General features: G+C 40.4%; 1 protein-coding gene across 6 annotated transcripts in view; it reads left to right on the top strand.

Moving 5' to 3' along the window:
* The window catches only part of slc8a4a (solute carrier family 8 member 4a), a 36,864-nt gene extending 11,114 nt beyond the window's left edge, over positions 1–25,750 (top strand). Inside the window, exons 1-9 of one of the 6 annotated variants that reach the window (XM_075486333.1) lie at positions 1,623–1,761; positions 2,748–2,821; positions 4,991–6,409; positions 6,556–7,073; positions 17,015–17,121; positions 17,749–17,867; positions 18,984–19,083; positions 21,342–21,614; positions 23,766–25,750. In XM_075486333.1, the coding sequence (XP_075342448.1) occupies positions 5,066–6,409; positions 6,556–7,073; positions 17,015–17,121; positions 17,749–17,867; positions 18,984–19,083; positions 21,342–21,614; positions 23,766–24,145 (2,841 nt within the window). In that variant the 5' untranslated portion in view covers positions 1,623–1,761; positions 2,748–2,821; positions 4,991–5,065 and the 3' untranslated portion in view covers positions 24,146–25,750. The other 5 variants (XM_075486332.1, XM_075486335.1, XM_075486334.1 and 2 more) reach the window with 5 other exon arrangements.
* The last annotated feature ends 1,056 nt before the right edge of the window (positions 25,751–26,806 follow it).

Raw genomic sequence — 26,806 nt, 5'->3', positions numbered from 1 at the left:
GAAATATCCATATGTGTTAACACACATGATATCATGGTTTGATACAATCAAAAAATGATTCCATGCAGATAGTTTTTTGTATAATCTTTTAAGTTGCTAACATCCTATTTTAGGTGTAATTCAATAGCCAAAAGGGGGGTAAACAGCCTACAAACCTTTTCATCACAAACTGGAGCTCCAGCTCCCTTGAAATGATTAATAATGTTCGAAGAGGTTCTATTTCTTTTCTAAAATGAGTATGTTAAAGTTTAATACGGGTAGTTTCCTGCTTTATAGAAAGGATGATTTGTTCATGAGCACCATCTCCACAGGTGACAGCACAAACCTTTATGGTGTCAGCATGTAGTTTTAAACCGACTCATCTGTATAGGAATGCAGATGTCTGCTGTGCTGCTCCTCCTCTGATGTTCTCTGTCCTGCAGATCTCAGTCTGATCTTTTTTATGTCCCTCTGATGTGTGCTACAATCATCCCTTCAGGCTTGCATTCTACAATCATAACAGGCAATCATGCACCAATAAAACTAAATGAAATTAAAAAAAAACAAGTAGATGCAGACATTTGGGATAAATCCATGGCAAAATCTAACACTAAATTTAACCTCAAAGGTTTGTTTGCACCAAAGATCTAAAAAATATCCACATTGACCTGTAAGTATGTGGCATTCTGACACCAGAAATAAGCAGAAAGCAATGCTGAGCCTAAAGAAAGAAGTTGATCTAACACAGGTAATGACAGACTCTGTCTGACTTACAGTATCACTGCAGCCACTTCCTGTTTCATTTTGAATTGTTTTGTTCTTGTGTTAGTTTTACCTCAGCTCTTTGTTAACAGTTTTCTTTTCTTTTTACACTGGGCTCAATCAGTTCTTTAGTCATCTCTGAATGTATACATTATCGTTTTCACCTTTTAGTTGCTGTATTGTCTCAGTGCTCTGAGACAACTCAGGGTGTCTCACTCCTGAAGTTTAGCATGTTCTTCTCTGGGGCAGCCTGTGTCTGATCTGCTGTCACTATTAAACCACCTCAGTGTTTATTGTCACCATCGCTCTCTTACGGTCAAATATCTTTGGCTGATCCCTCAGTTTTAGTTTTTGTTTTATGTACCTTAACACAGGGTTAACATAACAATGAAATGTGTTGGATAAGAAGAAACCCATTTCACTTCATTTCATGGGCTGAGCTTGCCTTTATCCTTTAAATCGCTGACATTTACCCCGTCCAAACTTTGCTTGTTATCTTATCACAGAGGTGGTGAAGATCAGAACTGTAAAGCTGCCAGTTTTCCATCAGGAATCTATTTGCAGGTGTTTTGTAAGTAATGAGCAGAGATTCACCTTCTGCCCTTTTAAGCCCCCTTCTTAAGCTTCCTTAAGCATTTGTTTACAGGTTGCCTATATATATATATAAATGTGTCTATTTGAGTGTTAGATTCAGACTTTGTATTTTCTCTGTGCTATATATAACCCCTTCAGAAGAACAACCATGACCCCCCACAGCAGACCAACAGGCACCAACATCTGGTAGTTCACTCCTTTATCTTTCAGAGCAGGCTATCTGAGAAACATCAATAACGAGTAAAATTCAGAGGATTTCGGGGTGTGATGTTCATTCATCCCGGACTCCTGATGCGCAGTCAGGAGTCAGGAGGATCGGCGTGCGTGTAGCACTGCTCCTGGACGTCTCCTCCCCTGTTTCTGCAGTGTTACTGCTTTTCCTTCTCGCTCATCGTTTCTTGAGCCAATGCTACCCACATCGCAAGAGTAAGACAAGACTTCCTTTTGCATAGCACCACACTCCTCTTGTTTGTCTGCCACCATCCCTCTGTTTGATGTCCATCTTGTCCTGATCCGTGTTCTGTGTGGTTTGCGTCCTCTCAATTCTTCTCCATTCATTCACGCCTACTCTCATGTGCAGTTCTTGCTTTCTGGCGTTACCCAGCTCAGACTGAAGTGTACGGGGATTTTTTTTTTCACTCAATATATTTTTTCGGATACAAAAGAAACACTTGAAAACCCTTTTTTTAAATATTCGTTTTAGAAGAATTTCTGGCTGAGACCAGGGGGTGAATGAGGATAGAGACAGTAATTTAATTTATTATTTTACGCATCAACAATCGCACCTAGTCTGGAAAGGAGAGGGCTGGAAACGCATTGTGGTTTTTGAAAAATCACTTAGCTCAGCGGAAGGTGTCGCGGTGATGCCACGAATGGGATTCATGAGAGGAAGCGGACTGTGCTAAGTTTGCTGAGGTAGAATACCTGTCCGAAAAAATAGCGGAGAAGCTCAGTGGAAAGCTACGCGTCATTTCCAAGACACCAGCGCAACAAGCCAAGACCATACATCAGTCTGCTGTGTGAATGGAACACGGGGTGTCTTCTTCTGTTAAACTGGTGCAGGGTAGCCACGCTGTGACCAGGATCCAGACGAGATTCTGGGCTTTCCGTGAGTATCTGCTGTGCGCACCCAATGGACCGGGCTATTTGCTTCTCTTGGAGAATCTACTTGAGGGGATAATCGTCTTTTGTCTGCATTTGTAATTTATTTGTCTCATAACCCCTTTGTAACATTTCAGTTTGTGTCTAGTTTTCATTTCTTTTTAGCCCAGTTGCTAAATCAGCTGGTTCACATATCTGGCTTTACAAGCTTCTCAAAACTCCTATGTGGACTGCTGTCTGGCTAGTTGTTATGGTGGCTTTAAAACTCTCCTTACAATTTGTTAGATTAAAGAAAACCTGTCTTTCCACAGAACAATGAGAGATAAGTTATTTTACTGAGACCACAACTTCCATACTGGGCTGACTCACTGACAACTGTACCTAGGTGAGTAATGCAGTTTCTCACCATATTTTAAAAAAGGATGATATACAAAAAAACAAACCACATTTCTGGATGAGCAGCTGGTTTTTATTCTCCTTTCTAGCTTCTAAAGCTCATGCATACAAATCAATAGCACATGTCAGTTTTGCTCAGACATTTGTCTTTTGATTGTGGGTTTTGTTCAAACAAGATCTTTGTTTTCCTTCTGTTATTGTAATTTCTCTTTTTTTCCTTTAAAGTAGAAATGGCATTTATGAGGACTCTCAATACAAACTGGGACTGTCACCATTGACAGTCAAAACCACAACAGGCATCAAAGTGTGACGCATTATGTAGCGTTCATTTGCCGACCTTCGACCTCTGCTTAGCAGACAGGAAAATATTTGAGGATTAAGTTATCATAAATTCGTTTTAGTCAGATGATTTTTTTTTCAGTTTTAGATCATTTTGGAATTGAAAATTAAAATGACATGAAATAGAAAACTGGCATCTTGCTGGGCTTGTCAGCAGAGGATGAAGACTAAATGTCAAACTGGGGCTTTTAATCAAGAAATAAATGTTAGAAACCTTAAAAATATTAGTGTGGAGGATTGTAGTTTTGTACTAATAATGGGTGTGTATCCTTAGAGTTATACAATACAAATAGGATTAAATATTTCAGTTGTATTGACCACAAAAAAGCTTTTAATCTCCGGAGAGTTTAGACATGCGCCTCAGATTGGAGGTATCTGTTGCTACCTGGTGATTTCACTGAGGAATGCATGTCACTGAATGCTGTGTGACGACAGCAGAAGAAATGGAGAGAAATAGACACTTTTTCTCTATATATAGTTTAATCAAAGAAATCTTCATTCCTGCATCCCCACCAGTTGGAGAGCTTGCTTTTGCCATAGAAACGTCACCCACTCACACATTTGTGCCGGGTTGTGTGCCAGATGAAAGCAATTGTTTATTTTTTTTCATTTGTGTTTGATGGCAAAGAAATCCGTCCATGCTGTCAAGCGGCAGAGTTGTGGATCCCTTATTCTTCCTAGCAGTGGCGAACGTTTTACAGTTTGCTGGTTTGCTTGTTGCTGTCCATGGTGCTGATCTCACTGGCGTTTTGCTGCGATAAGCAGACAGGTGTCGTTCTGTTGCACTGGACTGTTGTTGCACAAAAACAGTCTGTTAGTCATTCATTTGGGAGCTGACAAAAAGATTTGAAACTTATTTTCTGCATCTGTCTCATGCTGCTTTCCCATGAAATTAGTCCTTGATGGAAACGTGCACTCTGGTTACTCAGGTCATAGTGGAGAATGCAGCTTTCCTCAGCTGCATGTCAATGAGGCACATGTGCCATACAATAAGCATTGTAAAATCTCCTCTGCTGTAGGTAGAAAACCTCTTTTTGGGATGGAGCTGGTCTTGAAATTTTAATTAGGTGGCACTAGATTATATTAAGTAGCGTTTCTCGTTGTTTTTCTCACTGTTCACACAGCTGCAGATGTTAATCCTCTCGATAGTATTGATGCTGTGGTCTATACTGTTCATCCAAAGCTGTTAGGATGCTGCTGCCAAGAGAAGCACTGTGGAATTATTTTAAGATGTCCCCTGATAGAGCTTATGTAATGTTCTAAAACAGAGGGGTTTACTACATTTTAACATTCAAAGGTATATTCCACACTACACTGGAGACGCATGCTGACTTTCCATGAAATTCCAGAATTATTTCTCCTTTAAATAGTCTTATAAAGAGGACTGCCCGAGAACAAAACTATCTTCTTGTTATTTTTATTGCCAGCAAAAAATTATTTTTGGAAACTGATCTAACTTGACTGTATGCAGTGGACTGAGTCAGTTTTTCCCTCCATACTACAGGTGCAGAGGGTAACATTTTTACTGCTGCTCAGCACACAATGACCACATTATATGTGTGGGAGTCGGACCAGATTGTTCAATACCAGTGACTCAACCATAAGTAGGTGCCAATATTTCTGGCTCCACAAACTCGGACTGACCAAAGTGTTGGATCCCACATAATTTGCATTAGAAAGAGCATGACTGCGGGTGCTTCAGTAAAGTTAAACCTTTCCCTGTGAGGGTTATGTCAGGAATACAATCATGAATATTTGACTCAATATTAATGCAGGCATTTTGTCCACATCTCAAAATGTTTCTTCTTCTGTCTTTCAGAGGTTTGAACAACCCTTCAAATGTGATGTGGTTTCATCTCCAACATTAGAAGACTCCAGATATCACCACACCACCATGATTTTGCACAAACGTATCTTGAACTTCATTCCCCCCATCACCCCTTATATGTTCATCTCTTTTTTGCTGGTTCTTCTTCCGGGAGTTACTCGTTTCTCCCATGGCAGCTCCAGCCATGAAGAGATCGGCAGCACCCCAAGTAACTGCTCCAGTGAGGACAACTGCTCAGAGGGTGTGGTGCTGCCCATGTGGAACCCCCAGAACCCTGCAGTGGGTGACAAGGTGGCACGTGCCATTGTTTACTTTGCAGCTCTTATATACATGTTCCTGGGCATGTCCATCATCGCCGACCGTTTTATGTCTTCAATTGAGGTCATTACCTCCCAGGAAAAGGAGATTACTATCAAAAAGCCGAATGGTGAAACAACTACGACTACCGTGCGGATCTGGAATGAGACGGTATCCAACCTAACCCTGATGGCGCTGGGCTCATCAGCACCAGAGATCCTGCTCTCTGTCATCGAAGTGATCGGTCACAATTTTGAAGCTGGAGCTCTGGGACCCAGCACCATTGTGGGCAGTGCTGCATTCAACATGTTCATTATCATTGCTATTTGTGTCTACGTGGTGCCAGAGAACGAAACCCGCAAGATAAAGCACCTGCGGGTATTTTTTGTCACTGCTTCCTGGAGCATCTTCGCTTACATCTGGCTTTACCTCATCCTGTCTGTGGTCTCGCCCGGAGAGGTGGAGGTTTGGGAGGCAGTCCTCACCTTTCTCTTCTTCCCTCTCTGTGTGCTGCAAGCCTGGATTGCAGACCGCCGCCTGCTCTTCTACAAGTACGTCCACAAGCGTTACCGTGCTGACAAGACGCGGGGCATTATCATCGAATCAGAGGGAGATGCCATGTTCACTAAAATGGACTTGGAGATGGACGGACAGGGTGCAAACTCTCACACTCACCCCCAAGAAGCTCTGCATGGAATGCTTGAGGGGGTGGAGGAAGGTGGAGGGATGAGTGCTGAGCAAGATCAAGAAGAAGAGGCCCGCCGGGAGATGGCACGCACCTTGAAAGAGTTAAAACAGAGACATCCAGAGAAAGACATGGAGCAATTGATTGAGATGGCCAACTACCAGGTGCTGGTCCAGCAACAGAAGAGTCGAGCCTTTTATCGCATTCAGGCCACACGCATGATGATCGGAGCAGGAAACATCCTGAAAAAGCACGCTGCTGACCAGGCCAGGAAAGTGGTGAGCTGCCATGAGGCCAGCGGGCAGGAGGAAGATCCCAACACCATCTACCTGCAGTTTGACCCCTCTCACTACCAGTGCTTCGAGAACTGCGGCTCCCTAAAGCTGTCGGTGAGCCGACATGGAGGAGAGAGTGGCTGCACAGTGAAGGTAAGAGGAAAAATAGGGACAGAAATATTTTTAATGCACAAGGTGCAACTTTAACAGCTTGGGGCATACGATATTAACCAGTCAGCATTAACTCATAACTCCTCTCACTGAATGTTTAATTAAGTTTCTTTCCCTTTGCCACACAGGTGGACTACAGGACAGAGGATGGTACTGCCAATGCAGGCTCAGACTATGAGTTTGCTGAGGGCACTTTGATTTTCAAACCCGGTGAGACGACAAAAGAGTTCACCGTTGGCGTTATTGATGATGACATTTTTGAGGAGGACGAGCACTTCTACGTGCGCCTTAGTAACCCACGTATCGTTCACCGAGCTGAGGTTTCTATGCTGGAGCCAAACTCTATCACCTCCAGCAACAGCACGGTGGGTATCTCCTCCCACATTCCCCCAAAGACAGCCCTTGGCAACGCTGACATCGCCACGGTCACCATCTATGACGACGACCATGCTGGCATTTTCACGTTTGAGAGCAAATCCACGAGGGTCAGCGAGAGCATCGGCAACATGCAGGTGAAGGTTCACAGGACGTCCGGAGCGAGGGGGAAGGTGGCCGTGCCATACCACACCGCCGAGGGCACTGCTAAAGCAGGGGAGGACTACGAAGAAGTGTCCGGCAAGCTGGAGTTTCAGAATGACGAGACCATGTAAGGAGAAGTTCCTCTTTTCTACGTAATGCGTTGTTGCTGCTTCTCATCACTTAATTCAACATCACAACCCACATATTGGTTATATTAAACAGTCCTGCTAGATTACTGTGGATGATCTATTCTGGTAATGGTTGCAAGGACTATTTTTATGCGTCATAGATACGTTTGCTCTTAAAAGTTTAGATCTTTCAGGGGGGTGACGGGGGAGAATAAGAGGATATAATTATGGAGCAGTTAATGACACATTGTGCCAAATGTAGAAGATGAAAGGAACAGCACTCTCTGAACGACTACAACATCTAAAATGCAGCCCTTTGGGTTTTGTGCTGAGGTTATATACTTTATTGTAATGCTGCACTGTAGACTTCCACGCACAAAACAGAGGAAATACATGTGAGTGACAGAGTAGCAGAAAGAAAATTAGACAAGCGACTGACACAGCAGCACGGAGGGGAGCAGCTTCTGAAACAGGTGCAGGAGATGAAGCCTGTGAGATTATTTTAATAAAAGGATTCATGGAAGCACCAGCAGAGAGGCAGATGAAAAGATCAGGGAGGAAGAGTGCTCAAAGAGAGAACTGAAAGTGTGATGTTTTCCAGCTTTTCTCTGGCAGGTTTCGTGTCAGGGTTGGGAAACGATGAGTACATGTGTAATGTTTACTTTATAATGTGATGGGCAAAGAAGACTAACAGTTACATGCAGTGGGTACAACTGACGGAAAAAATGAGTCAAACACAAGAATTTACTGCAAACCAAAGGACAAAACAAAAGAATGAATCTGTCTGCGCAGGGCCTGTGTGTAGGTGTATTGTGTGGGTCGGCTGAGTGGGAAGGAAGGCAGGTGAATGCATGGTGTCAAAGAGAATGCAGATTTCCCTATTTAACTGTTTCGCTTCACAGTGGAGGTGAGTTATGAATACATCGGGTTGTGTGCTTAGCAGTTTGCTCATGCACTCTTATCTCTGCATTTGCTTGCTATTCACACAGAGCAGTCTGTGTGTATTATTAAGGCTGTACTTGTGCTGAGTCCACTTAAAACCTACATCAAACAAAATGTTGCTCCAAATGGGAATTGAGAAGAGCTTCTTTTGCATCCTTAGCAATTAAAGAGAGTGAAGAGCGGTTAAAGGGGTCCCAAAAGTTCTCAGCACCGTGCAGACCACTACAGAGGCTGCAGATAATGAGTCAGTAGTGTATAACAATGTGAGATGAGAGGCCAGCTGCTTGCATCTGCATTCAAATGGAGACTGAGCGGTAAATGAAATCCTCAACTACCGAGCCAAGATCCTGCTCATCAGACTGTAGCAAGCCCACATCTGCACACTTTATGTAGGAATTATGCTTCTTTCAACATTCATCATGCAGCAAGAGAAGAAGGACTACAGAGAGCAGGATCCAGCGGGGCCGTATATTTTGCTACCAGAAACTGATGAGAGTGATACAAGATGCAGATGTAAGGAGAAGGACCAAAGCAGTGCTTAGCTTCTCCTGTGCTCCTTGGGTTAAATAACAAGTGAGAAATTGAAGCGGAGTGCAGGACTGCTTTGATCATGAGTGGGAAAAGGTTCAGTTTAGATCTTATGTCGCAATTGCCAGCAGTAGCAAAGTCATAGATACGTGCTTGTCATATAAGCTGAATATAAATTAACTTTCTCTTTATGTTTATATGAAAAACATTGACCTTCATGTTTCACCTGAGGCTGTTTATCAATCCTAATGTTGAGCTATCAGGCCAAAAATGGCCATTTTTTTAACTGCTCAACAAGAAATCAATCTGATCGTTCTATGTTCCCTCTTTAATGATTCTTTTCATGAGCTTGTTTAATGTGAATTGGTCAGTCCTGTTAATACAAACAGGCGAAACCCATCACTACAGTATGCGACTTTTTAAGGTGTTTGAGCTTTACATCTAATAGTGTATTCGTGTCATTAATCATATGAACTTGGACACACTCTGTGGTAAATGCTCCTGTGTGCTCCTTGCTGCTCAGCAGGCTGCCAAAGTTCACCTTTGAAACAGAGCGTCCTTTATTGCCCGAGTGTTTCCCTGGTCCCGATCAGGACAAAGAGCTGACACTCAGCAGCAGGCCTCCAGGCACCTCTGTGTTTGTGTTAGTTACGGTGTCTCAGGCTTTGTGTTTCTTTTTTGTCTGCGTATATATCTGCCTTTTCTTGTTGATGTTTGCGCGTGAGGAAGAGCAAAAGCGGAGGAAGACAAATTTTAAAGCCATCTTCCTGACATGGAGCCAGGAGGAACAGTTGAGAATCTCTGCGCGCGGCTGAATAATAATTTACCATCTAAATTCGGCACTGCAGTAAATAGATTATGATGTACAGACACAAACCTCTTAGCTAAAATAAACAGGCTGACATAGAGAACCATTTTACATTCTGTGTTTATGGATTATAGGAAAATCTGCACAGATGCTTTGATGCTTGTGTGTAGCATAAGCATCGAATCTGTTTTTGTTCATGCCTCAAAATGTGTGCAAATGTACTAGTTTAGGATCAAGTGGATAATAGGGGCAGTTACATAAACTAAGATGAAAGATATGCTTTGGGATCTGAAAAGGAAAATTTATACTCTGATATTATTTATTTCTCACACTTAATGGAGGATCGATAACATCCTGGAGAAGATGAATAAGTGGGGTGCAGCAGAGTCAAGGCTGGCTAACACATTCTGAACAGCTGCTTGCAGCTCAAAAAACTTCTACTTTTTCTAGACTCATCAAGGGAGAAGGGAAGGTTTGCTCCATTTAAGCTGTACTAATGCGAGGCATCCATTCATATAGTTTATGCTAAAAGCAATCTAATTTGAGTCTTTTTTCAAATGAAATTACTCCACGCTTATTCTTAGAGAAGATACTACTCAAAATCAACCATGGCATTAATGGCCAATTCAGACTGAAACAGCTTAACAACTGTTTAAAGCAGCGTTTTGTGCTACAAACAATTCAATGATCCCTGAATAATGAACTGAAAGGATTTATGTAACCCATAAACATTACTTCTAGAATCACCTGGAGGACAAAATTTGTTATTTCACTGGTGAAATACCTTAAAGGAGAACTGCGGTATTTTCAACATTAAGCCTCATTTATGAGTCGTCTGCAATGTTTTAGAACCCCCCCTCACCGCTTTTTTGATGTTTACTGCTGTCTCCGGTATTTGCCTAATTTTCATTCTTCTCAATCTGCTTCAGAATGGCAAGCATGGTGCATGTCCCAAAAGGTCCGTAAAAGCACCAGAAACGTCCGTTTTCAAAATCATCAACTCACCGGAGTGGTTACTGGTGTGCACTGGTAATCCATATCAAATTTTGTTGCGAAAAGTTGCTTCTGTCGTGTTTTATTTGACATTTTGTAAATCCCATTGAGTTGTATTGAAGACTGGATGTTCGTTGATATTACTCCGCCACCGAACCCGGAAAGAGGAGATGTTTGTAGTTCTCTCGCACCGGAAATGCAAACCAGGATAATACACCTAGCAGCATTTCCGGTACCCGGTGTAGGAGGAATTCGGGGAGACAATGGAGAAGGACTTTCAGTTGGCCTCAAGAATGTTCTGGCGAACCATTTGACGAAAGCAGGGACCTTCCCAGGTTGTGCGTGTCCTGGGTGGAGAACTTCTGACCTAAACTGAGGATATTGTCGGGCGGTGCAAGGAGCACTTTGAGGATTTCCTCTATCCAGCTAGCATGTCCTCCATTGAGGAGGCAGAGTTTGAGGACCTAGGGTAAAACTCGTCCATCACGTTGGCAAAAGTCGTTGAGGTCTTTAAAAAATTGATAAGATTTGCCTTGAGATGATAAAGGCTTTGGACATTGTGGGGTTGTCTTGGCTGACATGCCTCTTTAATGTCTGGGCATGTCTGGGTCAACACCTGTGGAGTGGCAGACTGGGGTGGTGGTTCCCATTTTTTAAGAAAGGGGACCAGAGTGTGTGTTCCAACTGCAGGGAGATCACACTCCTCCCCAGGAAAATTTACTCCAGGGTGTTGGAGAGGAGTCTCCCACTGATTGTCAAACCTTGGATTCAGGAGGAGCAGTGTGGTTTTCGCCCAGGTCGTGGAACAGTGCACCAGATCTTTACCCTTGCAGAGGATCATGGGAGTTTGACCATCCAGTCAAATGTGTTTTGTAGAGTTGGAAAAGGTCCAGTAATTTTTGCCACTAAAATTTTACTTTGCATGCTATCTGCAATTTTCTTTAAATCTTTTATCGTGTTTATCAATTTTTTTTTAATTGTATTCTTTTTTACCCTTCTGGTGAAGGGTACACCATATGGAAATTACTTGCTGGTGCCACAGAAATTGGCATTTATTTTCTTTTTCAATTAGTTTATTTTTTTCAGTTCATCCACAAAAATATCTGCATAGACAAAAAAAATGTTTCAATGTATTTTGTTAACTTTGTTTGTTACTTATAAAAGGCAAATAAAGTCCATATACAGAGGTAAGAAGGGTTTGATGCTGGAACTATACATGACTGCCAAGTGAAGTTTAACACCTGTATCTGCCAGTTTGTTATCAAGACACTTTACTTTTAAACTTATTTTTTTTGTTTAAAATAGACCCTTTAATAACATATAGTGACCCAACTTGAAGGAGCTCGAGCAGTTTTGCTTTGAAGAATGGGCAAAAATCCCAGTGGCTCAATGTGCCATTATCATAAAGACATACCCTCAGAGACTGGGGTGGTTCTACAAAACACTGATTTTGGGGGTGAATACATATGCACAAACCACTTCCATGTTTGTTTGTTTTTTAAAAATATTCATTTTTCATTTGACTTTACCAATTTTTGTAAATTATTTCACATAAAATCCCCCCAAAATTCAATTTACATTACAGGTTAGAATGCCAAAATTAGGAAGAACGCCAATGGGAGGGGGGTAAATACTTTTGCAAATCATTGTGCTGCATCGAAATATCATTTTCCTGGATTACCAGGTGACGAGTCCTTTTCTTCCTCAACAAAAGACATCCTTCTGTTTCATGACTTTCACATTTTGCTGTTAAACCACATTTTCCAGGCGGTGGTGATGACAGCACCACTTCTGTGAAAGGGGAGAGGAGTGTTTATTCAGAAGAAAACAGAAATGGATTTGTTGTCAGGTCCTTGAATGTCTAACCCTGAGCATGCGTTAGATGTGGACATATGAGGAGTCGAGGTTTGGAAGATTAAAAATGGATTGTTTATTTTCTTCACAAACTCCTATATAAAATCAGGGGAAAGGAAAGGGGGTAAAAGTTCTCTCGTGGCGAGAGTGGCGTTTCTGTGTTGCTCGCAGGTGTCGCACATCAGCCCTTAATGAATCCTCAGCTGCGGCCTCCATGGCTCCTCTGTCCATGGTGCTGAAGGTAACAAATTATTAACACAAACCACAACACTTGCACTTTAGGGTTATTCTCCTGATTGAAAATCTTGCATGTGTTGTTTTTGTTTCTGTTCATTTGTTACTTCCTGAATTAAGAAAATCTGCTAAATAACTTAATTTTTCCACAGTTTCTGTGGCAACAGCACACAGTGTCAACTCATTACATTCCACCACCACATAGTGTGTTGTTGAAGGGATCATGCTTATTTCATACATTTCTGTGAGATCGTTCTCTTCCCAGCAGCCAGGTTGTACTTTGTGTTCACTGTTAATGAGCGTGTTTAATGCGAAGACACTAAAATGAATCCTCTCAAAGCATCAGCATTTTGTAATCATGGCTTCAGGCAGGGTACCCTGCCACTGTTAGTATATACCACTTCACATAAATACAGCTTCACAGTAGCAAACGGCAGCTTGGCCGTGGATTAGCAATGAATCTGAACTGCTTCTCATCACACTTGTCCTTTCCTCTGCACTGGAGTTCAGATCTCATTACGGAGTCAGTCTCTATTTATGCTGGCACACAATTTTACTAGTTCACAATATTAGCCGGTTGGTCATTTATCACTGTTAGTGTCAAAAACTTTAACTGCCAATATGAATATCTTCTACATGACAATCCAGCAACGGAGAGGAGACACAATGATGTTCCTATTTTATCTGTGAAGATATGCAGATATTGCACATCAGCCCAAGAGACTTTTCAGCAGTGTGGATATGTGCAGACATACTGGTTAGATTCGCTGCACTTTATTGAACAGAATTGTCAGGTTCAGTCATAAGAATCTGACACACCAACATGCATTCACTTGTAGTTCTTGTAGTTCCTACTGACTTAATTTTTGACAGGGTCTATAGGGAGAGCTGGAGCTGACAGTATGCCATTAGAAGGTAGAATTCAAAGAAGATGTGCTAGGGTGAACACAGAGACATAAAATCCCTCATTCTGAGGCCTGTGGGCAGTGTGGAGTTTCCAGTCCTCATGACTTTCCATGTATGCTTTTGGACTGTGGGAGGAAAGCAAAGGATCTTTCACAAACTGATACAACATGAGGAGAAGAGCTCAACTCCAAATAAAAAAAACTGCAGAGCTGCACTACAATTCACCTTTACATCATCTCTCTGGAGTTTTAGTGTCTTATCTACATAGCCTTTCCACTCAAGGAACTCTCCCAGCTGATTTGACTCTTTCTCAGGTTAATTCAGGTAAATAATTAAAAAAATGAAGTATACACTTACTTTCAACAGTCTCTCAAACAGTGTGAGACACTACAGTTTTAATATGATTTCTAAAAGGACACAGCCAGACTGCAGTGTAGAGCGGAGATCAATCCTCAGAGCACAAACAATACAGTCTGTGTAACAGATAAGACAACCGAGTACTATATTACTTACTGTGGCTTTTCAAAAGCCATCCCAGCAGTGCAGGCGACAGGCAGGCAGAGATGACAAAGGAACAGGGAAATGTAATGTACAGTTAGAGAGGGCTTTAATGTCCTGATAGAATCTAACAATACCTGTATCAAAGCTGGACTGGATGATAAGGAACATTTCAACTTGGACAGAGACTCTGACTTGCTTTCTGTATGACAAGATCAACCCTAAATGTTAGTTTTACAGGGAGATGCGTGGTCTTGTGTTAAATGAGGAGGATACCCCTGAAGCACCCCACTGAAGCAGCACTTTTGACGTGCAGGAATTCAGAAGCCGGTAAAGCAACAGTGCCATGGCAAGGTGGAAAATGTAAGAGAAGCTTTCTGCAAAGGAAGTTAAAAGATTGGAATTAAAAACAAGTATTTAGCTTCGGAGGCAAATGTCTACCCCCCCTCCCACAAACCCCTGCTATGTTACTTAAAAAGTCAGCACTATGAATTTTTCCCATTGATCTCCTGCTCTTGGTGCTGCCAATCGGTCACTTACTGCCGCAGAAGGATAATGCAGCAATTCACAGTGCATTGGATAGTGATTGTAAAGGGTTACCTCATGCGAAAGAAACTAACACGAAGGGATATTGAAAAATATCCGAATGTGATGAGTTAACAGTTAGTATTTTAGAAAATACTTCTTTTTTTTTTAAAAAACATGTGCACAGTGTTTGCACACCTTCTTTCCTATTTACCAGACTGATATCTAATGCCAAGACATGTATGACTAACAAAGCAAATAACATCTAAATCCATTAACTGATGTCCACAGCTTAAAATGAATCGATATATAATTAATTGAAGTAAGCCAAAAGGTTTTAAATTGGCAGTTTTTAGAATTTTTCCTGATTCCTGTTATTTCCAAAATACGCATTTAGCTAATCTAATTGTCTAAATTGTTCAAGCATTGTATCTTCAAAGACATGAGAAGTATCAACATTCTCAGATGATTCTCTGCAAGAACACAAATCTGTCTATTTCACAAGGGATAAAGGATTTCTTTTAATAACTTCTTCAGGTCATTAGTGACTGTTTCTGTAAGCACTGTAGGGCCAGATTCAAGACAGTTAAAACCAAAATTAAGTAATAAGGTAGTTTATCCCACACAGCAAATGTACTGTTATTTTATAACTTTTCTGCACCAACCCTTTAATCCACCGTCATGGCATTAGTGGGATTTATGCTTCAGATTCATGCAGAGCCGTGTTTGCGGTTTAGACCCCAGTTTGAAGTCTGTTTTGCTGCTTCAGACAGTGGTGTCTGAAAACTAAAGTTTTCTGATGTAATTCCAGTTCTGTGACTGTGCTGGGAGCTAACAAAGGAGCTGAAGAGACAGTGTGTCAGATTGTTGAAGTTTTTACATGGACTTGCAGAGCTTTTAAAGTGAGAAGATAGCTACAGGCAGAATACTGTTAATTGTAAAACTTGTTAAATTTATGTTAAACTGGATTGTTATGTTCCTCAGCAAAGCATGTGCCTTTTAAATATATATTTAGCGGACTGATCAGAGTTTTTTCGTTCTCTGTCGACATGACATATCGATACATTTCAAGGGAAATCAAGCTGCTGGGAAGCCAAGGCTGAGGCTAGGAAGTAGGGTACATATTGATACCACAGGCTCATCGGTTTGGCGTTCACGCATTCAATTTGCTTTAGTTTGGTAAGTTAACTTGTGTTAAATAGCCTCACAGAGTTTGGCATTTTAAGTGTAAATTCCAAACTTTTCCAGAATCTGAATACAAAATTTGTTCAGTTATCTTCACCCCATACCAGAAGGTAGAAGCTGATGGGCTAACAGCTGATGTAATGTAATGTAATGATGTGATGTTTGTGTTTTAACCAAGTGATCTAGAAGTGTTTGAGGTACTTAAGAATCTAATATGTAAAATATAAGATACCAGGATCCATCAAACTTCTTTCAATGTATCTTGTTAATTGAAGTCAGTTTTAAATTTGTTCACATTTTGCATTATAATCCCCTTTTTGTTTAACATGAGTGCAAATAAGCATCAGACTGTGCCATCAGTTTAGATCTTAATTACCAACTCATCAGCCTAATGCATTATATAAACCCACTTCGTGATTGTCTTTTGACTGCCTTTCATTTCTAGTTTGTTATTTTAAATTGTAAATGGTTGCCAGATCTTGAACGGTTATATTCTGCTCATCTGAGTAGGCTACACTACTGCTGCATGAGCACACTATATAGAAACTGAACCTTCACATTTTATTCGAAGACCTTAACAAGAAGCTTCAAAGTAAGCTTACCAAGTACATAAACTCTTTTGTTCACATTGCAAGGTCTCTAGGCTGTACTGCAATTCACTTTGCTCCCACTCTCATGACTCTTCCTGACATTAGACAGCAGATGACGTATCACTGGTGTTTAAAATAATATTCCTCTCTTCTGCAAGCAAACGCTCGCCCTGCGTGTTGTCAGATCCTGAGTGTATATGTGTAGACAGAAATAGACAGCCACCCACATATCATTAGGGAGATAGAGGGAGAAGGGGAGAAAGACTGACTGTGACAGTGTAGGAGAATGAAGCAAGCTTAAGGAAATATGGTGGTCTCAATTGGTCACCGCAGCATCCTGTGTTTGTGTGCGCACAGATTTAAGAGCACAAAATGTATGTCTAAATAAGACAGAAGAGCCAGCTTTAACCTGCATGGATTTCCACAGAGAACTAGATGATAAAATCAGGATATATCTTGAAGTGTGTGGGAGGGTTGCAGCCTATTTCACTACACTCTTAACACTTAATGTTGTAGAAGGAGTCCGCCCTCTTGTGGAGTGATGGGAAAATGTATTTCATTGTTTTATTTGGTTCTGGATTACTGGTCATTAGTTAATTAGTGGATCTCCTGAGCTTCTATCCTATTTTCCAACATATCTGTTTCACGATTCATTGTGTAGGCAGACCACCTCGTAGCTACACTGGTTTTATCTGAACGTCTACAAAAGGATGGAGGTAGCTTTATGAAGTGCTCTTGCGAACGTGTGATATTTCTGACAGACTTTAGGTAACAGAGGCTCACTGCTGGTTTACTCATATCCGCAGCTGTTGCCACTTTCTAATTAATTGATTACCCCTCTCTTTCATATGTCTTTGGCTACTTCCTCTGCTCTCAGGAAGCTGCTAAACGTGAAGATCATCGACGATGAGGAATATGAGAAAAACAAGACGTTCACAGTTGTGCTGGAGGAGCCCATACTGCTGGAGGTTGGACAGAGGCATGGTAAGTTGAAGACTACAGAAGGAGAGAGTTGTTCCTTCTTATTTAATGACTTACAATATTTTAAACTCTGCATCAACCCATCTTTATATTCTATTAAAATCCTTGGGTGCAGATTTTATCCTTTGACATAAATTCTTCTTTACTCTGGGGCAAATTGTCTGCCTTCACTTTGCTGTATTTCACTACCAAGTTTTATGCTGGAGGCCTAATTGCTGGAATATGAAACAGAATATATTTAAAGTAGTTCAGTTGCGGCCAAAATTTAGAAGGGACAAAAGTTAAGGGGTTTATTTGTCGATTTTTAGATTTCTACATGCATTTATGGGGCCTGTAATTCAGTGAGTGGACTCCGATTTATATGGTTGATCAAAAATTTTAAAAGGGTGTTCTAATAGTTGTGAAATCTATCTGACTTTTTATCCATATCAAGAGTCAAGCTTGTCAGGGAGCCTTTTTTTTTCATCATGACTGGCTATCAGTCAGAAGAGATTCATACAAAAAGGAGTCAGATTGCATCGTTGCAAGACTGGTTTCATTACATTTCACCTACTTATGTTACTTGATGACAACTCCCTTCATGGCATCATGAGTAGACATCCCAGTTTTTACATCTGTTGCACTGTGCAGGAGACACGAATGATAACAAGACAGCAGTGGGACCAGAGGATGTGTCAAAGATGGGCTGCCCCTGCCTGGGAGAGCACACTAAACTGGAAATAGTCATTGAGGAATCTTATGAATTTAAGGTAAGTCCAAATGGGCAGCTTTTCACCTCAGAGCCACGCCAATCCCCTTCAGTGGTGTCTTCTTATTTTGGAATTGTGGCGATGAACACAAAAACTTGAGTTTACATATTTCAACTTTCAGCAGAAAAACAGCAGCGCAGCATTCTTTGGGCTTCTGAGCCACAACCTCCAAATCGTTGAAATAATTTATAGACACTATTAGAGTACACAGACAACCCAAACAGCTCAGATACTCGGGAGGTAGTGACGATCAAGTAAAATCTTACCCCAGTTTTAGTTCTGTCACGGTATTTCCTGTTAGACAGTCAGGGATTAATATTTAACTTGACCAGGGATGTGTGATAAATTATAAATCCTGCTCATGTAACTTGTGCCTCTACCAGTCAATTTTACATTAACTTTAAATAGTCAACTAAGTTTAAATAAATTGTATCATTTAGCGTATTGGGGTATTTAAAACAGAATTCCATTAATTTTGTATTGTAAAGTTGTCAAATGAATAAAAATGCTCAAAATCAATGCAGTACAGGCAGACACATTCAGATGTAAAACAATATTTTCCATTAAATCAGCATGAGCATGTTTATTTTTGGCTGTCCGTGTCTGTATACTCCAGTTTGCTTTGCGGTCTCCTAATCCCAAATGAGATAATCCTGATTACATCACTATGACATCACCTTTGTTATACTACTATTACAGCCACAGAACACATTTTCCAGCAGTTTTCACAGGTTTGTATTTCAGTCCTCTTCAGGGGTAAACTGATCTCCTGATGTAAAATGAGTGTGCGCCCCTTCAAGGCAATTTAAGAACATTTAAGCTGCAACATGATATTGCACTGAGACTTCAAGTTCCAGTACGATGAGCTGTCTCTTTTCCCTGCACTGGCGTAAAGCAGCTTTACGCTTGCAAAGTGCCTCAGACCTGAGGGATAGGGGGGTTTTTGCTCCCTCCGTTTCAGTGATTCACTGTGCACCACAATGGGAGGAAAGATGCAGTTAATTGCATCTTAAGTCACCACATCAGCGTCCCCTGTGTCACACATTGCCAAGATTATACTGATGCTCTATGTCTCATACCTGTAAATGTACCTGCCTTCTGTTTTTTTTTTTCTAGAGCACGGTGGATAAGTTGATCAAGAAGACCAACCTGGCTCTGGTGGTGGGGAGCAGCAGCTGGAGGGAGCAGTTTGTTAGTGCTGTCACTGTCAGTGCAGGTGAGTTGCAGCATCCTGCAATGTCTCATCTGTTCATAACCAGACCTGCAGAGGATTAAAGCATAATATTTGGATCTGGCTCACCAGCCGCCTGTTGTGATTAGTTATTTTTTAGATACAACCTCATTAAAACCCCATATGTTCCAGTTTGAAATTGGCTTAATTATCTTTTTTTTTTGTTAAATGTATCAGATGATGAATTAAAGAGCTTTTTAAAATTCCTTTATCGTAACCCTAATACATTTTGGTAATTCTGAGTTTATCTGATGCATCTGTTTGATCCTGATTTGATTAAAAATTCATGTTGCGGTGAATTCCTTATGAGGCTCATCATAGTAGCTAAACTGGTTAGCTCTGCCTGAGCAATTAATGGCTTTAAAGAATTCATGACGATGGTCAACCTTTTCTTTTTGCCCTTTCAAAATCAATTTGTTTGGCTTTCCGGACCTTTTAGATCTGCACTGATGTACAAATCTTTAAGCTAAAAGTTTACTCAGACACCAAAGATGTGTCATTTTGGTAAAAGGCTTTTTCTCTCTTGTCACCATCAGTCACATTTGCATGCAGAGTGTGTACACAACCAGAGTTCACCTCTGGCCATTATGTGGCTGTATTTCAGTCATGGATGTATTTCAGATTAAATGCCAAATCCCAAACTAACTAGCTAACATTTCTGAAAAGGTCCAGTTCTGAGTAAGAATATCAGAACATAACTGGCCACTGTAAAACCGATGCAACTTAACTGTGAATTATACAGTATGTACCCATATGCAGATGGCAGATCAACAAAATAACTGGCTGATGAAATGACCTCCACTCTGTAGTGTACACAGCAGTTCGCTCAGTTCTCCTGGAAAAGGGTCATGTGATATTGAGTTTCTTCTCCTTCTTGACTGGCAGTACTCATTCCAGTCAAAATCACTGAGCGGTCAGCAAAGTGTAGTATGCAGACAGGAGTTTTTCCACTAGTTTGTAGCACAACAAGCTCTTATTCCAACGTGTCCCAGTTCACATATTTTAGTTGTTTTGGTTTACTTTTGGTAAACCTTTAAGTATCATTAAACAATGGTTTCTGTAATCCAGCACTGTGTCGTTAGACAACTCTCACTCAGATTTGTGTTTTTGTTTTCCTGAAATAAACTTTCTCTGTCACTTGGCAATAATGATGCCATCTTTGCTGTTTTGTGTTTGCAGGTCATTCAGTTGGACTCATACATACAATCATTCCTACTAAACAAGATTGCAAAATAGGACCCAGGTTAAAAAATAGAGCAATTTTCCCCAATTGGATGGGGGCAAAGTCTTGATACAGTCTTCAAAAGATAATACAAAAGTTGGGAACTAACATCAGGAACTATGTATGTTTTCTTTTCCACAAATCACTCAGTGTAATAATCTTTGTATTGCCTCTGATCCATAATGTGAGCACTTTTAGAGTAAATATGTTATGATATCAGGAACTATATGTTATACTACTATGTTATAGGCCGGCCAAAGTAATCTATGTGAAGGTATGTCAAACTGCTCCCAAAGCTGAAAGCGACAGGCTGCAGCTGTCATTGTGAGCACAGTCGAGGGGTGATGTGATTTTGGTCATCACTGTGATTGTGGCTGTAGTAATGGTTGTCCTTTGATTGTCATGTCAGGGGTGATACAATGCTTTTTAAACAGTGTGAGACTAATTAAATGCATGGATTCTGTCTGTGTGCAGTGAACTGACCTAACTCTATTCAAGCCACTATATTTTTCTGAACCCTTGAAGTGTATTTTAAACACATCAGTCCCATTTGGCTAAACTATGATTTTTCAGTTAACATTAGAAGAAGCAGAAAATAGTGGTGGTGCAGTGCTGGTGCTGTAGTCACACCAAAGGCTAAAAACAAACAATTATATCCATAGTCATGGCCTTATCTAGCATACAGCAGCTGTAACTTTGTATTAAAAGAAAAATTAGCAATAGTGCGTAGATAAAAGCAGCACATCGTTCCATTCTTTAGTGTCTGCACAGCATTTCTGCCCCAGTCCTTCCTGCTTATGAATCAGGGATCAAAAGAAATTAAATATGAGGAAATGCCTGACATCTTTATTTAAAAAGTTGAAATAAAATGTGTGAGTATGGGAACTCCGGTGTCACAGCTGCATCACTTATAATTAGATCTTAATTAGGCTCATCAATAGAAAAAGCAGAAGCCATAATTCATGTTATAGCCTATATGTGTATTGTTGTCTTTCATGCACCTCCTTCACGTCTTTACCAGGTAACGACGATGAGGAGGAGAGTGGGGAAGAAAGACTGCCATCCTGCTTTGATTACATCATGCACTTCCTGACAGTTTTCTGGAAAGTCCTCTTCGCTTTTGTCCCACCAACTGAATACTGGAACGGCTGGGCCTGTTTCTTTGTCTCCATTTCCCTTATTGGTGCTCTGACAGCAGTGACCGGAGACTTGGCCTCACATTTCGGCTGCACCGTTGGTCTCAAAGACTCGGTCACTGCGGTGGTCTTCGTTGCCCTTGGCACCTCTGTTCCAGGTGGGTGTCTGTGCTTTAAATCTCACTCAGACTGTATACCTGCTCTTTACTCCCTCTGGGCTTTGCTTGTGCAGAAGAAGCAGCTGCTTGGTGGGGCTTGTGTAACCTTCCTCACCCTGTGCTGTCAGAGGAATTATCTCTGAAGCTCTTGTCTCGCACATTAACAAGCTGTAAACAAAGAAGATCACTGTTTCACTTGTTACTGTCAGCTTGTATTCCCTTTTCACAGTGTAACACTGTCACAGAGAGGCGCAAAGAGAGCATCTAAATTAGCTTTGAAAGGTTTTAGCTTAGTAAACCCCACGCACTCCCCTTAAAGCTTGCAGATGAGCTCAGAACAGCATATATTAACTGAAAGGAAATCATAAACTTACAGTGGTCAAAGGAAATTTCTTAGCTCATCCAAGACCACTCAGATAACTTATCCTCTATCAAAGCTAATATTCAATTTTCAGAAGTGCTCCTCGTCTGCACCAATGTTTTAATGTTTTTTCTTCTTCACCAATTGTCCAATTATCAGCAAGTTTCATGAAATACAACATAGCGCTTTTTGTGTCATCCTATCACATACATCTAAGTAATATTCACCAATTTTGAAAGGTGTATATGTAGACTATGCCTTTCGGCCAGAGGTAGATGAAAATATTGACATCAATCTTGCCTACACACTAAACTGCAACGAGGAGGAGAAAGTTATTCAGCTTAGTTTAGCGTCATGAATATAGAGATGCTAAGCTAGTTAAGTGTTTTACTGGCGTCTAAAACGATAGCTGCCTGTGAGTTTAAATCAGCAAGTTAACCACATATCCTGCTAACTAACATATGGTCTTTAATTAATTTAACTAATGGTCTTTAATAGCCACAGATGTATACATGGAGAAGCTGTGTCTGGTCTTGTGAGATACATTGCATCGGCCACCATCTTGTTCCACAGGTCCGACTGTGTGTCTGATCCATTCATGTTACAAATGCCAAACTTTTATACTGTGTTAAAATGCTCCAGATGTGTTTATTTGAGTATATTTTGTATATAAGTAATGGGATCTTAATCTTACTGTCTATCTTGATCTAATATCTTATAGGTTCAACATCTTGATATCCATAAAGGAAAAAATAACTGCTCTAACAGATACTCTGCAGCAGAGTGCTTGTTTTCTGTTTTCTTTTAATAATTTGAATTTAAATTTAAAGATTATATAAACTCAAATATATGTGAATCAATTGCTTTATATGCCTTAAAGGCATATCTGACAATTGTAACAAACCGAACAGCCTAAAACCTTTACTAAATTCAGAATGCTCAGATGTTTTTGTAGTGGATTCACAGTCCTTAGAGAATTTAATATGTTTTAAGGCGAAGCTTCCTCTGAACCAACACCAGCAGTCAAGAAGGCATGTACATGTACATATCTATGATGATTAGTAACATGGCGCTTGAGTATCAAAGGACCAACTATATATTCTTCCTCAGATTCCTCAACTTAGCAAGCAAAATGGCAAACACAGTCTTTGACTGACACCATCTAAACTGAGCTCATGGGTTGCTGATTATAATGTTTTAAAAGGATTTTGCAGAATGAATCATAGTATTTTCTTATTTCCATATTGCCTGTTACATGTTTTGTTAATTCATTTAATCAGTAGCACAGACGAACGCTGATAAAATAAAGGGAAAACCTAAATCCTTGACCCCATATATGGAGGGGAGCCGATGGCTCTCTTATTCCTCGTGGGAAATTTAGCTGACAGGGTTTGGGTCCACTTGTCTCTTCAGGGGGAAGGGTCACAGCAGATCAATACAAAGTGGTTCTGAGCAATCACGTTTGTCCAATGAAGTAACATTTCTTTCCTAATGGGAGATGTCTCCCTCAGGATGACAATGCAGCTATCGATTGGCCGCCAGGCTTCATTGAATGCTTTGATGAATGTGAAAATGGTGTAAATTATATGCTGTGGCCCTCACACACAGTTAGATCCCAACCCAGCTGAACACCTACACACACAGAAAGAATATCTTTCTGAAGAATAGTCTTCAATCTTCAAAATAGAATCAGTGTTATTAAAAGAAACTGTACTCATGTATGTGAAGACCACTTATCTCCTTCAATAGCTGATTTGGAGAAATTCCACTCACTTCTCTTTCTATTACAGACACGTTTGCAAGTAAGGTGGCCGCCATCCAGGATCAATACGCTGATGCCTCAATCGGAAATGTGACAGGCAGCAACGCAGTAAATGTATTCCTCGGCATCGGGGTGGCGTGGACCATTGCAGCAGTTTACTGGCGCGCCAAAGGCAAGACATTTCACGTGAACCCAGGCTCCCTGGCCTTCTCTGTCACCGTCTTCACCATCATGGCGCTGGTGTGTGTGATGATGCTGCTCTACCGCCGACGTGCCAGTGTGGCGGGCGGAGAGCTCGGGGGCCCACGGACAGCCAAGCTCCTCACCTTCTTCATGTTCCTCTCGCTCTGGTTCATCTACATCCTGCTGTCATCCTTGGAGGCATACTGCCACTTGCCTGCCTTCTGAGGCTGAGGGTAGAGCACAGAAACAACTCCTCTCGTTGTTTTTACAGTCTAATGAAAATGTTTTCTCTCCGTCTTTGTCTATTTTCACAAAGGTTTATAACTATTTGTATCTTTAGTTATTACTAATACAGCACAATATCTGACTGACTATGAATCTAAGGACTGTGGAAAACTCACTATGCTGTGAAAGTTAGCTTTAGCCAATGAAATTGAGCTTTTCTCAGCTTTGTTTTCCTTTTTGAAATACTGTCACACAGGACATTTCTCTAATCAGTGCTATCAGCATAAACTGCATCAACGCCCACTTTCACTTGACAAATACAGCTTGAGGCATCATTTCTTCTCTCTGTGTGAACAATTATTAGGTTTTTTGGTGTTCAGAAAGCACAAGTATTAAGAAGTCTTCTTGTATTTTGGTGTGGGTTTAAAGGTGGTGCATGGGATGAAATTGTATAGTACATATAGTAAGATGAGAGGCCGAGGTGAAAGGTAAAACATTTTTGTGTGATGATATTTGGTATTCAATCTATACATTAATTATTCATTGTATATCATGTAAAAGACAAACATCGTGCGTGGGAGTTTTGTGAAAGACTTGGTGTGTTTATTTTTGCACGTTCTCAGTTTTATAGTTTCTTGGTAATCTATTTTAAAGTGCTGTATGTAATATTTTGACATGGCTGTGGAAGTGTTGATGTGTTCCCGTACATGTGAATAACAGCTGTATCATACACTCTTCACTGTCCTTTCCCACAAAGCCTTGTAGGTTAGCTTGAGATAGCCAAGACTTAAAAATGCCTTTTTTTTTTTTTAAACAACAGAAGTCAACCTGGAGCAAAGTGCCCGCTTCTAATTGTGCAAATTCTTTAAGCGCATTTCTTGATTTTACAAATGTGTGTGAGTATGTAGTGAGTGTGTGCGCCTCTTCTCTGCTGCAGAAATTAGTGAAAGGCGTGGCACTGTCTCCTCTTTGACGCCACAGGTGGTACAGGGTTGTTAAGGGCAAAAACAAAAACCCAAAAAACATTGGAGTCTTCATACAGATTTAAGCAGGATGCCTGTTTACGTCTGTCATGCTGACACTGTGAACATTTTTTAACAATTAATTTTAGGAAAAGCACAGCACGTCCCAGAGGGACACGTTTCAAATGAGACGAGGAAGAATCTGTTATAGCACAACCACTGACCAGGTCCATCATTTGACCTGAAAAATGTGTTAAAAGGGAAAACATGTTAAGTATTTGAGAGTGTCGCCTTGTGTCATGCAGCAGTTGATACTGAAGTTGTTTTTTATTTAATCTAGAGTGTGTATAGCCAAATTTATTGTAACTGTACAACAGTAAAGGTATTTCTATGATCTATTTTAGTTTTATTGATATGCACGTTTAATGTATAAAAAGTGGAAATAAATGTTGCTGATTTATGATGCCATAAAATGGCTTGTGTCTTTTCTTCTTCTGGTATTTTTCTGGTATTCTGAGAAGAATCATAGTGTTTGTATTATAGCCACATTCAAGTTGTTGTTCTATTCTATATTCATGTTGTAATGCTACACTGTAAGAAATAAGAACCACTGGAATCTAAAATAATTGGTGTAACAATTTGCCCTCACTTTGTTAAGTTGGATTTAAATGCATTCTTCTGATTAAATTTTAAGTGTGTGAGCCGACACTGATGTTCGATGTTCATGATCACAGGCCTGGAGCGCTCTGTGGCTCAGATACCACAGTTCACAATTTGGTTTTCCACCCCAGCACCAAATTGTTTTGTTTAGAGTGCCAGCTCTGACATCAGATAGATAACAACACACTTTCAGTAAATTACATAAAGCAAAAAAAAAAAAGACACTTTAAGATTGGGGAAGGAAAAACACGGCACAGAGGAAGTGAGGGAAACGAGTTACAGTGTACCAGCCACACACAGGACAAGAATAAACATCAGATTGAAGTTTACTGCTTGAGAGAGCTCAGAAAAAAAACAGGATGACAGACAGGTGCAGAGTTAGCTTCATTGTTGCTATTGGTAATAACCAATAACCCCTCTTGTTCTATTTATAAAGAAGCTGTTTCCATTTATAATCATCAGAAGAATATGATCATTTCTTCCTGCACTCTGCGCAGGCTGTAAATCAAAGATTTAAGCTATGGCTGATTCTTTTCTAAAACTTATGAAAACATTTTTATATGCTCCTTATACTCCTTTTACTTTAGTGCTTTATATCACAACTAATGGGAAATACACAAAATAAAACAGCAGCATCATCACCCGTTTTATGTTATTTGTCAAAGATTGAAACTTAACGTTATCATCATCTCTGTCTCACAGATTAAGTTAGTCATCGAAATTCTGTTTCAGACCAACGTGAATCATGGTCTTCTCAGGTAAAAATGTTTGGTCAGTTTTTGATAATCTCTTGCTGAAGTATTGAATGTTTGCAGCCTTATTATTATTGTACACAGATTTATACACTTGTTAATGTAAAAATTCATTTTAAATTAATTGTACATTACATCCCCAATAAAACTATCTTATAGTAACCCATATAGATTAATGCATTATAAAGCACATGTCATTCAGAGTTGCTCCTGTGATTATGTCATTACATATTATATAACACCATATAATCACACAACGTTTTGCTTTAGAAGTTGTAAGACAAGAG

Source organism: Odontesthes bonariensis, chromosome 16 (genome assembly GCF_027942865.1).
Source record: "Odontesthes bonariensis isolate fOdoBon6 chromosome 16, fOdoBon6.hap1, whole genome shotgun sequence".
NCBI classification, from domain to species: Eukaryota; Metazoa; Chordata; class Actinopteri; order Atheriniformes; family Atherinopsidae; genus Odontesthes; species Odontesthes bonariensis.
Note: the sequence above shows the minus strand (reverse complement) of the source record. Positions and strands in the feature narration are given on the sequence as shown.